Genomic DNA, 14,161 nt, shown 5'->3' with positions numbered 1-14,161 from the left:
GCTCTTATTCAGTATACAGTTTCAGACTGAGTCTTATCAATTGGTTTCTACAGATTCTCCTGTTTCCCTCCAACATGTAAATTATAGGCTAGCTGTTGTACCTGTTGACAAAGAAATGGCTGAATGATTTTACAGCTCTCCAGCTTAACCTGATCACATTGTCTGTATAGAGATGATGATGGTTTTCTTTTTCTTTATTCCCAGAGGGATCAGCATTTGTATTACATTGTGGCAGTAGTAAGGGAATTTTAAAATTCATTTGGAGTGGGAATCTCTTTTAGCTTAGAGTACGAAGCTGAAATAGATCTATTTTGTGCTTCATTCACACTTCCTGTATTACACCATTAAACATCTTCCCAGGGACCAGAAGATTCAGGAGATTTTGTTTAATCACTTCATGCCCAATATCATGGGGACCACATTTGCAGGATGTGGGGCATGATAACCCCCTGTGGTTAGGATAACAGCTGTTCTCAGTTGTAACACAAGCAATACAAAGTGAAATACTCACAAAATTATCCTCAGGGCTGTGGTAGGAAGGAAGAATGTTATAGAGGTTGATTTTCCTACATCCATATAATTGGTATATTGTAAAGCCTAGTTTGGACTCAAGTCCATGATTTTTCTTTTGCTTTGTTAACTGTATTTATTTTTACATTGCACTCTATCCTTGAAGAGGATGTGTGAGAGCTGCCTGCCTTTCATGAGAAGAAAGTGTTAGTATGCTGAAGGCTGAAGAGAATTTGGTGGCTGTTAATGTACCATGTAATGGTACCATGTAATGTGTAATATGCAAAAAAGCACATCCTACTGCCTACCAGACCCTCATCAGCTTTCTCATACATTTCTGTAAACTCTTCATGTTGTACTGGGAAAACAGTTCAGAACACCACTCTGTGGGAAGATGGGACCCAATGCAGATGGGATATAGTTTAATCTTCATGTGTTGGAGAGTGAGTAACTGCATACCAGAGGTTTTCAAAATGTGGTTCCTGGACCAGCAGCATCAGCATCTCCTGGGAACATGTTAGAAATACAAACTGCCCCAAATCGACTGAATCAGAAAATCTAGGGGTGAGGTAGTTTAACAATTTCTTCAGGTAATTCTGATGCATTAAAATTTGGGAACTGTTGCTACAATCAAGACTCAGGCAACGATTTTGTTCACAATTTGTCCTTAATTGTGAAGATTGTTGTGTAAAATATTTTTTAGTAATAGAATGTCAGATACAGAGATCCTTCCCATCGTGTAGCCACGGAGTATGTGTTAAGCACCTACTGTATGCAGAAGAGTATGCTAGCTACTGTAGCAAAAGGAAAGATGAATAAAATGTGGTTGCAACCATCCGTGAGCTCAATTTGCCAATGAAATAGAGATGTAAGTAGCACAGCAGCCTGCCTCATTGGCGGCTATGGGTAATACCATTTTGCAAAATGAAAAATATGTGCTAAATTCACCATTGTACCATTGATCTTACCAAACCACCCTTTGCTCTCTTCAGGGATGAAGAAATGGAGCGTGCTCATTAAAAGCTTAACAGTTTCAACCATAATGTTCATATGGTTAGCGACTGAAATAGAATGCAGCCTCACACTTCTTTGCCACTGCTTTTGCCTTACAAATTTGCCCCAAACCTGGGAGCCTGAGGTAGATCCGGATTACAAAGCCATCTTCTACCTGTTCCGCAATTAAACAAATTCGCAATAGACTTTTCCTTCTATTTAACTTTTATTAAAAGAAGTGCTAAGGTACTGAGATGCAGTACATCATATTTATTAACAAAATTATTAACAAATATACAAAACTTGTACATGTAATTTTCTTACATCCATTTATTCTCTATAATACTGATTTTTGTTCAAGTAGGTTATCTACAGTATGTAAACATCCCTTGGATTGACCTCACACAGATTAGGAAAGCCCTCTAACCCATGCTTTTATCAGATACTTCTTTTTATTTGGCTTTCATTTGTAGCATCTAATCTCCACATTTGGCACATGGAAGAGACATCTACAGTGCAAAAGAGGCAGGTTTTTCTGGTTTCATTCTGAACAATTTTGCAGGGGCACAGTTAAAGAGCTGAGAGGAGACGCGAGCACTCTAACTTGATGGCGTTGGATGAGCTGTAATGCCAACATCTCTTGGTTCAGCCACTAAACTTGAGCATAAAGTCAATGTCTCTTCCTTCACCCACCCTCCCACCCATCCACCCCCATGCAAGGCTGATTCAGTTTTAACCTTGTCTCAAAAGGGTTACGATAAATTCCATCCATCCCAGAACAAGTAGGTTAATTTCACTGAGTAACAAGTTTTCTGTTCTTTCTTGTGGGTTGGTATCTGTGGTTTGATGAGCCAGCAAAACTCTTAAATGGAGAATAAGATAAAAAACAGATATGAGAGTAGAACTTTCTGCTTTCAATTGGCATCTCTGTATCCAAGGCCAGAGCCTTTCTGTGGTGGAAAAGCGACAAACGCCTTAGCGAATGGCAGAGAAAAGTCACCCTTGTCATAACACGTTGGACTCCAGGCCTTCGCACAGTGTCAGAAAAATCAAAAAGAAAAGAAAAAAAGGTAATTGAAGATTCTTCCCTCTACTTCCTGGGTTTCCTTTTGCTTATTTAACTTAATCTACCCAAGTAAAGCTGATCCAGAGAGAGCTCTGTTCGCCCGCTCTCCCCCATTCTCACTCTCCAGCACAGTATTGCTCGTGTGGTCGGCTGCACCTTGTCCGCGAAGCACCCGCGGAGAACGTCTGGATTTGGACGCGGGCCTGCCTCCTGGCTTCCGTCACCACAGCGGCGCGGGTCCCTCCGACGCCCCGTAGAGCTCGGCCAGCTTCCGGAAGCGGGGCCCCCAGTCCGTCAGGAAGTCGAAGTTCTGTTCTGAGTCCGACGTGGCCGACTGCAGGGAGCTCAGGGACCCCGCCACAGAGCCGTCGCCCTCGAACATGTACGTCTGAAGGGAGTCGAAGGGCGGCGCCCACAGGTCCATGTCGGCCTCGTAGAGCTTGGCCAGCACGTAGCTGTGGACGGTGCTGTTCACTGCGCACGTCTGAGGCACGTAGCGGGAGAGGCTCTCGATCTCGGGCAGCATGTCCTGCCGCGTCTTGGGGGCGGTCCCCGCCTGCGCCTCCCGGGGGTTCCACATGGCCGCGATGTCGAAGGCCTCGGTGTCCTCCTCGCCGCCGCCCTCGTCGTCATAGCGGACGATGTTCTCGTGGATGTTTTCCTCGTCGTCGATGATGTATGGTTGTTTCCGGTGCCGCCTCATGGACAAAATGAGCAACACCAGCACTGCGAGGAAGAAAAAGGAGAGTCTGTTTACCGAGGAGATGTGGCTGTGTGTGCGGTGAGTAGAAATAGTCTTGATTGACCACGGTTAGGGGAAGAGCTACCGAGTGGAGAGAGCTCAGATAGCTTTTGGATATCTGAAACTTGGGGGAATTCTAATTTAAGTCCACCTTGTTCTCTTTCTGTAAGTCAGGTTGTGGACAGTGAAGCCCTGTATTTCTTTAAATGGTTTAATTAGAAAAAATTGCATATAGTCTCTTAACATCGGCGTGCTGTTTTGAAATTGTGTGTGTCTCTACACCTAACACCCAATTTAAAATCCAATTAACAAAGCACAAAGGCCTGTTATGGACCAACATACTCTAAGGACTAGATCATGTGCTCTGTTTATATGATGGTAAATATACTTTTCTCTTCTTATAATGTGGAATGTGGAAGTCTTATGTAGGGGGAATGCTGCTTCCTTATATTAACATCTTAATAGGATTCTACTCTGTATATAATCATGTCTTAATATGCGTAGAGATACAAATACTAAGTATGCGCCAAAGTTGTAGTCTTTTTATACCTCTAAAAAACAACAGAACGTAAGTGATCCCTGGGGTCCAGTAAACTCAGGTTCCTCAGAGAAGCCTTTCATTAGGCGGTTGTGGCTTTCTGGACCCAAGGGTGTTTATGGAAGGGAGAGAATGAGCAGTGGCATTTTATATAATTCATCATGTTATTAAAGAAACACCACACTGTTAGATGTGCCCTTGCAGGTTTGGATAAAATTTTATCCCAGCAAATGCATTTTCCCCCCCTAGAATATGTTCGCCGGGGTTTAAAGGAGAGATAGAGATAATCCCATTGAGCTATTTATCTCTCTGACTGAAAACGTTTTCCAGGAAGAGTGTTGAGGTTTTAGCTGTAGAACTGCTATTGATTTTTTTTTTTTTTCTGGTGTACTTTGTTACAGCTAGTGAACAGTGACAGTTTGACAGCACTGCAGAATAAGACCCCAGTTCATCCAAGGGGAAAAAGTGGAGTACATTCGTACATGCAGTAAAGGATTACAGACTAATAAAACTCACAACAGTGATTTAAAAATTTTTTTGAATGTAGATGTGCTTTTTTATAAATTGCGATTAATGACATTAATACGTAATATTTTCCCGGATAGGTTTGGTGACAAAACATACACAGGAAACGATGATATGCTTGTGTATATTTTCTCTGTGTGCAAAAATACGAGGCGTGGACTAAAAGGATGGTGGGATTCCTAGAGAAAAAGAGACTAATAGGACTTTAAGGAAGTGAGGGCTTGAATCGAGCATGAAAGGTTGGAGTGTGATTTGGATTGATGCAAGTTGGAGACCTGAGGTTCGAAGTGAGCATGCTGTGTTTCAGTAAAGTTATTAAACCCACATATTTTTAAGGCTCTATGCTAAGCAATGGGGAAACAATATTGAGTGTGGCATGGATTCTGCTCTTGCGAGCTTGTAATCTAAGGAGATTATGGATGCTGATAATTAATGCAAGTCAGACAGTGATAAGGGCTATTAGAGCCACAAGTGTCACCAGGAGAGTACAGAGGCAGGGCCAGTGAATTTTACTTGGGAGACTGAGAAGGGCTTCACAGAGGTGACCTTGAAGTGGTAGGGGTGGTATTTCGGAAAATGCTAGGAAGCAAAATTGGAAGTCTTTTGAGTACCTTGCTGGAGAGAATTCTGATGGTCATGGAGAAGTGGGCCGTTTGTATAGAACTAGTCCGTTTCTTGAAAAATAAAGATTGCTACATGTCTTTTCTTTTTCTTTTTTTTAGGTAATCTGATTTAAATAACAAATATTATATAATGCCCTGAAAATCAGATTTTGAGGAAAATGGTCTTATTTAGCTGAAAGGCTTCTCTGACCGAAGAGAATTAGTTCTAGGGATGGTTTATTCTTTGGGTACTGTAGGCATGGTGCATAGAGCTTATGAGATTTTCTAGGAACTACATAAATATGTGAGACATGAAATAAAAACCCCACGAAGTCAGAATTAATTTAGTTGTCCATAAAATGTAGTATTTTGTTGACAAATGCAACTCAAATCTTAAAGTTTCATGAATTATTCTTAATGTGGGATGCGTACTCTTAGAAGTAAGAGTACTTAAAACTGTGAGGATTTTATGACAGCTCTGCTCAATTTAGCTCCTGAAAACAGTTTACTTTTTCTGTACAGTTCAAAAGACAAGACATCATCATGGGTGGGGAGGGATAAAATAAATTGTCCCTTGCACACCATTTTTAACTTGAGAGCCTCTCCAAGCCAGTCTCTTTAAATCAGTATTTCTGTAATGATGGCTTTTTGTGGGCCAGAGTGAACTTTTAACTTCGACATTTTCCAAAGATAGAAGTAAGGACAGCCAGTCTGGAAATTTCTCCCAGGAACAAGTTTCTTCAAAGGCCTCTTACAGGTTGTCCAGTTCTGCACTCAAGGACCCCCAATGCCACCTTATGGAAACTCAAGGAATTGCAGGGAGGTTTTACTTGTCAATGCAGTCAGGGTCCAGAAACCGTAACAATTTTGTCTGACGCAGGGATCCAAGAACTTAGAAAGGTTATTTATACTCTTTCTCTCTTTGCATAGGGCTGAACCAAAAAAACAAAATTAAACCACATGTTGTATTTTCCTATGTATTTTAAGAAGCACATTCCACAGACCTACCTAGAAAATCAAGTGCCGACATTTTTCACAGGAACTTCTTTCTTTGATCTGTCTCTTGGTATAGAGGTGAACTTGGGATCAAGGGTGTATGTGAATATCTGTACCTTTATTCTAATTTCAATCCTCAGGGCTTTTTCTCTCAGAAAACTCAGATTTCTTTTATATTGAATAATACTAGTATCTACTAAATCTGTTTTTCTCTAAGCAAGATATATTTGCTATAGATTGGTTCAATAAGAAGAGCAAGGATATACGTACAGATATTTTCTTTTTTGCAAGAGTTGGTTTAAGTGTTTTTGTTTCTCTGTTTTTGAGTGTGGAATTAGAAAACAATTGCAAGGATGGCCTTACATACCAGGGAGTTGGGGAGCCGCCTTGCAGTATGACTTGAGAGGAGGAAGGAAGGGTTCCTTAACCCCAGTAGTGCTCTCCCACTACTGGCCTGTAATGCCCTTATTTCGTCAGCAGAGGAAAACTGACCCTGTTTAGTTGCCATTCCTGGTTAGATGGCCATGGTGCCTGGGAGGGGTACTAATCACCCCAAACAGCTTATTCTCCAGAAATATGTGTGGTTCACGCCATCACTTCCTTCTGCTTTCTGCTCAAAGGTCTTATCAGTGAGGGATTCCCTGACTACCCTGTTTGAAATGGCATCTATCCCTGTCACTTGTCCAACCAGGATACCTTATCCCTCTTCCCTTCCCTGTAATACCACCTCCAGAATCGGGATGAGCGTTTAGGAGAAAGGCAGTGCTGTTGAGCCACAGGGGTGCCCAGTGTGTATGACCTGCCTGCATTTCAGGCCTGGCTCTGCCTCTGACTTTGGTTTTGAGCCTGTCACTTACCCCTTTGTGACTTAGCTATTACTTAAATGAAGGGGTTAGAAGAGGTGATCATCAAATCCTGTCTAAATTGTAATTTTGATTCTATGATGTCAAAACGAGCCTGTTTTGTTCTGAAGTAAACTCAGGAAGGCCAGGATGTGTCTGTTTTATTAATCCTAGCACCTTGTATGGTGCCCCAGCTCATAGTAGATACTTCGTAAGTATATGTGCTTTGATCTTACCATAGACACCTTGAAGAAGGGACTGTCCTCAGTTTCTTTACTGTATTTTTGCAGCCTCACTCTACCACCTTTTGAGTAAGCAAGGTGTGGAGGATCAGTTCTAAATAGCTGTGTCAGGAAGGTAATGAATGGATGTCTGAGTGAGCACTGGCAGGACTCCACAGAAGGGAAAGCAGCCCCTTACTCACCTAAGAGGACGAAGATGCAGGCCAGGATGGCAATGAGGGCACCCCGGCTCAAACTGACTGGGAGCATGTAGGCCTCTGGGCTGCAGGACATGACGTGGCCATCGTCATCACAGCTGCACACTTGGATGGTCAGTGTGCCTGTGCTGCTCAGCACGGGCTGCCCGCTGTCTGCTATCAGGATAGGCAGGTAAAAGACACTCTGCTCCTGCTGCCGGAAACCAGACCTCCTGGTTAGAATCCGTGCTGTGTTATCTGAAAGAAGGAGGGGTTCCAGGATTGGAAAAGGGAAGATGAATTAATTTCTTGGATTGAGGAAAGCAAGGGGGCAGGGGCAGGGAGTAAGAAGGAAAGAGGGTAGTCAGATATTCCTTGGTAGTGGTCAGCCATGGACGGGTTTGCCTGGATCAGCATTTGGATTCAGAAACCAGGCTTTTTGCTTGCTTTTAGGTAAAACCCTGAGGCTTGGAAGAGAAAGCCTTTTTTTTGAGTCTGTCTTATCCTTTGTGACATAAAGTGCCCAAGGCAAACTGTCAGACTTCAGATCTAACAAAAATGTCCCTGGGAAAGCTTGACAGAAAAGAACAATCACTGGTGACTTGTGGTCCCTGTTTGTTCCTGCTCAGCAGCTTGCCAAGGCCCCAGTGCTGCTTTGTGCCTCCAGCAAAAGAATGCTGAGGAGCCCATGTGGCTGTGGCAGATTGCTTATTTTTGCCACTTTGACTGGAATTCATGTCTTTTACTATTTTCTTTTATGCCTCTGAAATGCAGTCACCAACTCCTGTGCTTCCTAAAGAACCTGCTTATTTAGTAGAAGCTTATTTGAAATCTCCTAATCATATGACACACCTTGTTATTTCTCCTGAGTTGGTGGTCTAACTTTAAGCAGTTAATATGAACTTGTTGAAAATTTGTTCCTGATCAATACTAGAAATCTTTCCTCCAGTTTTAAAGGGGATTAGTCAAATTATTAGATATTTTCTACAAAGTTGGGGTGTGTACGTGTGTGTTTACATTTATATTCACATACTGTGTTGTGGGAGTGTTCATTTTTAAAATCTGCATTCTCAGGTTTCCTGGAGTAGGTTTGAATTCTGAAGTAGATATACTTTTGCAAAGCTCGGTTTATTTTCAGCAGAGGAAAAATTTGAGAGATGTGGTAGGACATACAAGAAGTGATTCTTTTTTTTTTTTTGAGACGGAGTCTCGCTCTGTCGCCCAGGCTGGAGTGCAGTGGCCCGATCTCGGCCCACTGCAAGCTCCGCCTCCCGGATTTACGCCATTCTCCTGCCTCAGCCTCCTGAGTAGCTGGGACTACAGGCGCCCACCACCTTACCCGGCTAGTTTTTTGTATTTTTTAGTAGAGACGGGGTTTCACCGTGTTAGCCAGGATGGTCTCAATCTCCTGACCTCGTGATCCACCCGTCTCGGCCTCCCAAAGTGCTGGGATTACAGAAGAAGTGATTCTTAAAGCTAATACCACCAACACAGAGGTCCCATGGATGTGTTTCATATTTCATAGGAAAGAGTCGAGAACATCACAAAAAATTCTGAGAGCCTGACCTAAGAAAACATTATTAGTGATCATCAATATTTCTGGTTCTTCTTCTCTTTTTGGACATAATAAAGGATTATACTTTTCTGTCCTCTTAAATGTGGATATGTCTGTGTGATTTGCTTTAGTTGATGAGCAATAGTGATTTGTGTTACTTCTAGGCAGAAGTCTGTATGAGCTGATGTATGAGTCTCCATGCTTTTTCCTTGCTGTAGTTACTGAGAAAGAACCACAAGGTGTGAGATGCAGAGTGGGGCAGCCTGGGACACTGAGCTCAGACCCACAGTAGGCTGAATGTGAGCAAGAAATTAACTGTAGTTGTGCTAAGCCACTGAGATTTTCGTGGTAGTTGTTGCTGTAGCATAACTTGGGCTATTCTGAGTGACACATTACCCCTTAATTAACTTTCCCTTTTCCACCTGCTTTTGATGCTAGCGGCTATTGTTACTAAAGGCTCATGTGCCACGTACCTGCACTTTGTGTGCAGTATCTCACTCAATCTTCACAATTTGGAGATAGTAATAATCTCACTCCTTTTCAGAAATAGAAGTAAGGCCTAGAGTGATTTTATAATTTGTTTGAAGCCACTAACCTAGTTAGTAGCAGAGCTGGGAGTTGAACTCTTGTCTCTCTGTCTCCAAAACATGGACACCTTCGATTATGCTATATAATTGCTTATTTAGTAATGTTAACTGTCAAAAAAAATTCAGATAAGCATAATCTCTTCCTGCTTTGATACAGGCTACTTCTTATTTTCTTCTCAATGGAGAAGGGATGCCAACCTGAGGATTATATTCATATTTCCACCTACCACACAACCCATGAACCTTTCTGTTTTCCAGACTTAATAGCTAAGTAGTGTCAATTCCACTTTGTAGTTTTAATTGTTTGTTTTTTCAGAAAGCAGGTTTTTCTCTAATCAGAACTTTTATTTTTTTGGTTTAGTCCAGGTGAGGTCATAAGACTTTTAGAAAGTCTGACTAGAGCTGAAATTCATGTAAGTATTATATCTATGACATATATGTTTCTTGATCTAAGAGTTATTTAAGATTAAAGAAAAATATCAGAGCATCACATTGCTGAATCCAGTGCTAGAAGGGGCCTGGCATATAGTAGCCACTTGGAAAATTTTTGTTGAATGTGATAATTAGGCCTTCAGTAACTTATTTGGAAACAGCATTCTTTCCTAAGGTGACAGAGAACACTGTGTGTGGGGGTGGGGTGTGGGGGTGGGGTGTGGTGGGTGGGCATGGTAAAACAGGACCCGATTTCTGGCCCTAATTTTAATGCTTATTGATTCTCTGGTCTTGGGCCATTTGCTTACTTTCCTCATCGATCAGATGGGATAATAAGAATCAGAAGGATTAATAACTTCCTTAAAGTTTCACAGAATTATTGTAAATATCAAATAAGTTATGGGAAAATACTTTTGAAACTGTAAAGTACTATATATACATAATTCTTTTCATAATGTTTTGGAGCTGAAAAGTGAAAAAAGGCTTTACTGGAGATAGTGCCCTGTTGTGTTCATAAAAGGACTTTATGTTTCAGGCACGGGAACAGAGGTAGTTGACAGTAGATCTGCCCTATATTAGTCAGTTTTTGCTGTGTTGGGTTTTTTTAGAGACAGTATCTTACTCTGTCACCCAAGCTGGTGTACAGTGGTCTGATCATAGCTCACTGCAGCCTTGAACTCCTGGGCTCAAGTGATCCTCCCACCTTAGCTTCCCAAGTAGCTGGGAATACAGGTGCATGCCACCATGTCTGGCTAATTAAAAAAAATTCGTAGAGGTGAGGTCTTAATGTATTGCCCAGGCTGGTCTCAAACTCCTGGCCTCAAGTGATCCTCCTGCCTCAGGCTCCCAACTAGCTGGGACTACAGGTGTGTGCCACCATCCCTGGCTAATTTTTAAAAAATGTTTTGCAGAGATAGGGTCTTGCTGTGTTGCCTAGGCTGGTGTTGAACTCTTGGTATCAAGCAGTTCTCCTGCCTTAGCCTCCCAAAGTGTTGGAGTAACAGGCATGAGCCACCGTGCCTAGACTTGGTCAGTTTTAAAATGAGCCTCAGTATCAGGAGATCGAGACCATCCTGGCTGACACGGTGAAACCCCGTCTCTACTAAAAAAATACAAAAAAAACTAGCCGGGCGAGGTGGCGGGCGCCTGTAGTCCCAGCTACTCGGGAGGCTGAGGCAGGAGAATGGCGTGAACCCGGGAGGCGGAGCTTGCAGTGAGCTGAGATCCGGCCACTGCACTCCAGCCTGGGCGACAGAGCGAGACTCCGTCTCACAAAAAAAAAAAAAAAAAAAAAAAAAAAAAAAAAAAAAAAAAAAAGAGCCTCAGTAAAGGATACTTGTGGTATAAATTGTCATTTGGAGATTAAGAGTTCATGGTTTCTGTTGAAGATGTGCTGACTTCTGTTTTGGGAAACCTTCCAAGAGATGAGTCACATCTTATTATAGTCATCCAGTGCCGGTGGCCCATCTTTTTAAGGAATTGGTTCCATAAATTGGTGCCCAAAGTCATCTTTAAGAAATTTGCAGCATTTTGCTGCATTTTGTTTCACTCATTAGAATGATAGCTTAGCTGAACAGTTGAAGAAAAAATATAATGTGTTACAATGTGTTATTCTTTCCCCCCAGGGTTGCCTTTTTAAAGCCAGTCCTAGGCTGAAACCACTTTTTGCTGGAATACTTTCCCTATGAAGCAGATAAATGAATAGTTCAAAATTTTGACCCAATAAAAACTTAAGGATATTTAATTGAAGTATTTCTGTCTTTATAATTCATATTGCCATTCCTTCCAGAATTATTATAGTAGTTTTATGATGACATGTAGGAGGTTGAAGGGATGACTTAGAAGAATGCTTTCCCATTTAGAAGAAATAAGGTTTGAGATTCTCAAGTTTTACAGCAGAAAACTGTCATATGGGATTGAAGTAATACTTTTAATCTCAAATAATTGATATTTGAAACTAAAACCAGGTGTGCCTAACCTGATCATGAGTTTTTGTTACTCTTTGCTTAGATTTTTACAAAGTGGCAATAAATAGTTTAGAATTGGAATGAAAATGAGGCTATTGCAGTCTGGAGAAGTGATAACCTTCCCAGGGTCAGATGGCTAGCTGGCAGTAGAGTTAGCAACAGATGAGGTTCATTTGACAGTTTAACTTATTTTTTCCATTGCCCTGACCTTTTCTCTTCTTTTGAAGCAAATCATCTGGCTAGAGAACAGAAATCCTTCCTTTTCCCATCTGTGCCCAAAGAAGAGTGTGCTGGGTCTGTGAGCGCCTTAGCTGTTCTGAATGCTCGTTGGAAAAGAAGGGCCTAGAATTCTGTTCCATCAAAGCTATAGTGGGGAGCAGTTTCTGGATAGGGAACCCTACCTGAAAGTGTGTCTCTAAATCATCCTAAAATGATAAAGCTGTTTCAGTGCCAAAACTGTGTTTATGGTCCTGTATTTGCCCTTTCTTATCTCTATTACTTATCCTTTGTCTCCTTTTTGTTTGGAGAGCTTTTTACTGTTTCCTGCTTTGATCTCTGCCTAGAAATGTTCCCCCAGGGTTTTTTTCTTTTCTTTTCTTTTCTTTTCTTTCTTTTTTTTAAATCCAGGTCACTTTCTGTCTTTCTCAGATTTTTCCCATTGTTACAGAACATATGAACAGGGCTGCTACCAGTGGAAATGAAGAATTTCGCCTCTGTGCTTTGCATTGTTTCTGGCACAGGACAGGTACTCAGTAAACATCTGTCGACTTACTGACTGAAGGAGTTTTAGAATTGGCAAAGGGTTCTCCGAGTTTGTTGTTCTGAAACAAAACTTTAAAAGACTCTGTGAAGCTGGGTGTAGTGGCTCATGGCTGTAATCCTAGCACTTTGGGAGGCTGAGATGGGAGAATTGCTTGAGGATTGCTGGTAAAGAGCAGGTAGGCTTTGACACTATTTGCATAAGACCATAACCCAAAGTAGCTGGTCTATGCTGTAGAAAAGCATAGATAGCCAGCCATCCACCTGATTACCTTGGTTGTCCCTTATGGTAAAGTTGGGGTTGTTAGCAGCCTCAGGAGCCAAGCTGTAGTAGAAATGCTGACCATTGCGTGGGTCATCTTGGTCCACTGCACTCACTGTCTGGATCAGCTGAGGGAGGGACATGAAATCAGGTGAGCTGGAGCCAAAGGAAAAAGCACCAGGGCCCAGTTAAATCCCAAACCTGGAAATGCGATGGTGGGTTGTTTTACCTAATGGAAGGATATCATTGATATGGGAGGGGGCAGGGAAATGCTGGGTAGAGAAGAGCAGGGTCCCTGGCAAGGGCTCCATGGACCTAAGTGAGAATAGGAACTCCTGTTTTTGGGCCCAAATGTTGCATTTTCCAAGACCGCTCTGGCCTGCCACTCCCCCCATTCTGTACCCTTAAAAACCCGAGACCTTAGCAGCCACAGATACAAGCAGCTGGGTGTTGAGAGGAGAAGAGGAGCACACCAGCAGATGCTGGCAGACTAGCGATGGTGGAATGATGTGGATGACAAGGGGAGTTCGGCCCAGGACAGTCGGAGAAGAGTCTGGCCACTGGGCAGCCTGAGTCCAGGGGAAGAACACCTTCCCACTCCATCCCCCGCTTCCGGCTTCCCATCCATCTCACTAAGAGTCACCTTCACCACTCAATAAATGTCGCACTCAACCTTGCAGCCCATGTGTGCTCTGATTCTTCCAGTTCACTGGGCAAGAACTCAGGCTGTCACACTGGCCCTCTGTCCTTGTGATAAGGCACAGGGTCTGCTGAGCTAATACAGGCCATCTGCAGAAGGCATAGCTGAGAGACAGCACACTGTAACACACGCCCACTTGGGCTTCAGGAGTCCTAGACGCTGCTGTGGGGCTAGAGCCCAAAGCGCTCCCCATGGTTTCTGCACCTGCCCGTCTACATGCTCCCCCTAGGGGTTTGAGCAGGGGGGCACACTCCTGTCCTGCAAGGGGGGTAAGGGAACTCTCCCGTTGCATGTGAAACTTCCCTGCACAGTCTCTATGCCATCACACACCTTGGGATTTGATTTTGCTTTAGGGTTGGGCTTGAGTATGTTAGTAGGCATAGGATAAATGTTACCTAAATACTTCAGATGTTAGACATCAATATAACATATATTCTTCCACCATGGGCAGCCGTTTCTAGGCAGTCTAAAAAGTAAGAGACTTTGAGTCAAAGGGCTCGGATGCCGCAAAGTCCTGCTTGACCCCATATTTTCTTCTCACCTTGTCTACTTAACCTCATCACTGACCCAATATTTCAGGGCTAAATTGCTGTCTTTGAGAAGCCCCTGTTTAAGAATGACCATGACCTGAAGAGAAGTGAGTGACACGTTGGCATTGGCCATGTCG

The 14,161-nt window shown here is 42.7% G+C and overlaps 1 protein-coding gene across 2 annotated transcripts in view; it reads right to left on the bottom strand.

The window, feature by feature from the left end:
- Nucleotides 1–1,714: 1,714 nt before the first annotated feature.
- The window catches only part of CDH20 (cadherin 20), a 217,809-nt gene continuing 205,362 nt past the window's right edge, over nt 1,715–14,161 (bottom strand). The window contains exons 10-12 of one of the 2 annotated variants that reach the window (XM_025365609.1): nt 12,805–12,922; nt 7,239–7,490; nt 1,715–3,295 (exon numbers count right to left, since the gene is read on the bottom strand). In XM_025365609.1, coding sequence (XP_025221394.1) covers nt 2,790–3,295; nt 7,239–7,490; nt 12,805–12,922 — 876 coding nt within the window. In that variant the 3' untranslated portion in view covers nt 1,715–2,789. The remainder of the gene's footprint in view (nt 3,296–7,238; nt 7,491–12,804; nt 12,923–14,161) is intronic. The other variant, XM_025365608.1, reaches the window with a different exon arrangement.

This window comes from Theropithecus gelada, chromosome 18 (genome assembly GCF_003255815.1).
Source record: "Theropithecus gelada isolate Dixy chromosome 18, Tgel_1.0, whole genome shotgun sequence".
Classification (NCBI taxonomy): domain Eukaryota; kingdom Metazoa; phylum Chordata; class Mammalia; order Primates; family Cercopithecidae; genus Theropithecus; species Theropithecus gelada.
Note: the sequence above shows the minus strand (reverse complement) of the source record. Positions and strands in the feature narration are given on the sequence as shown.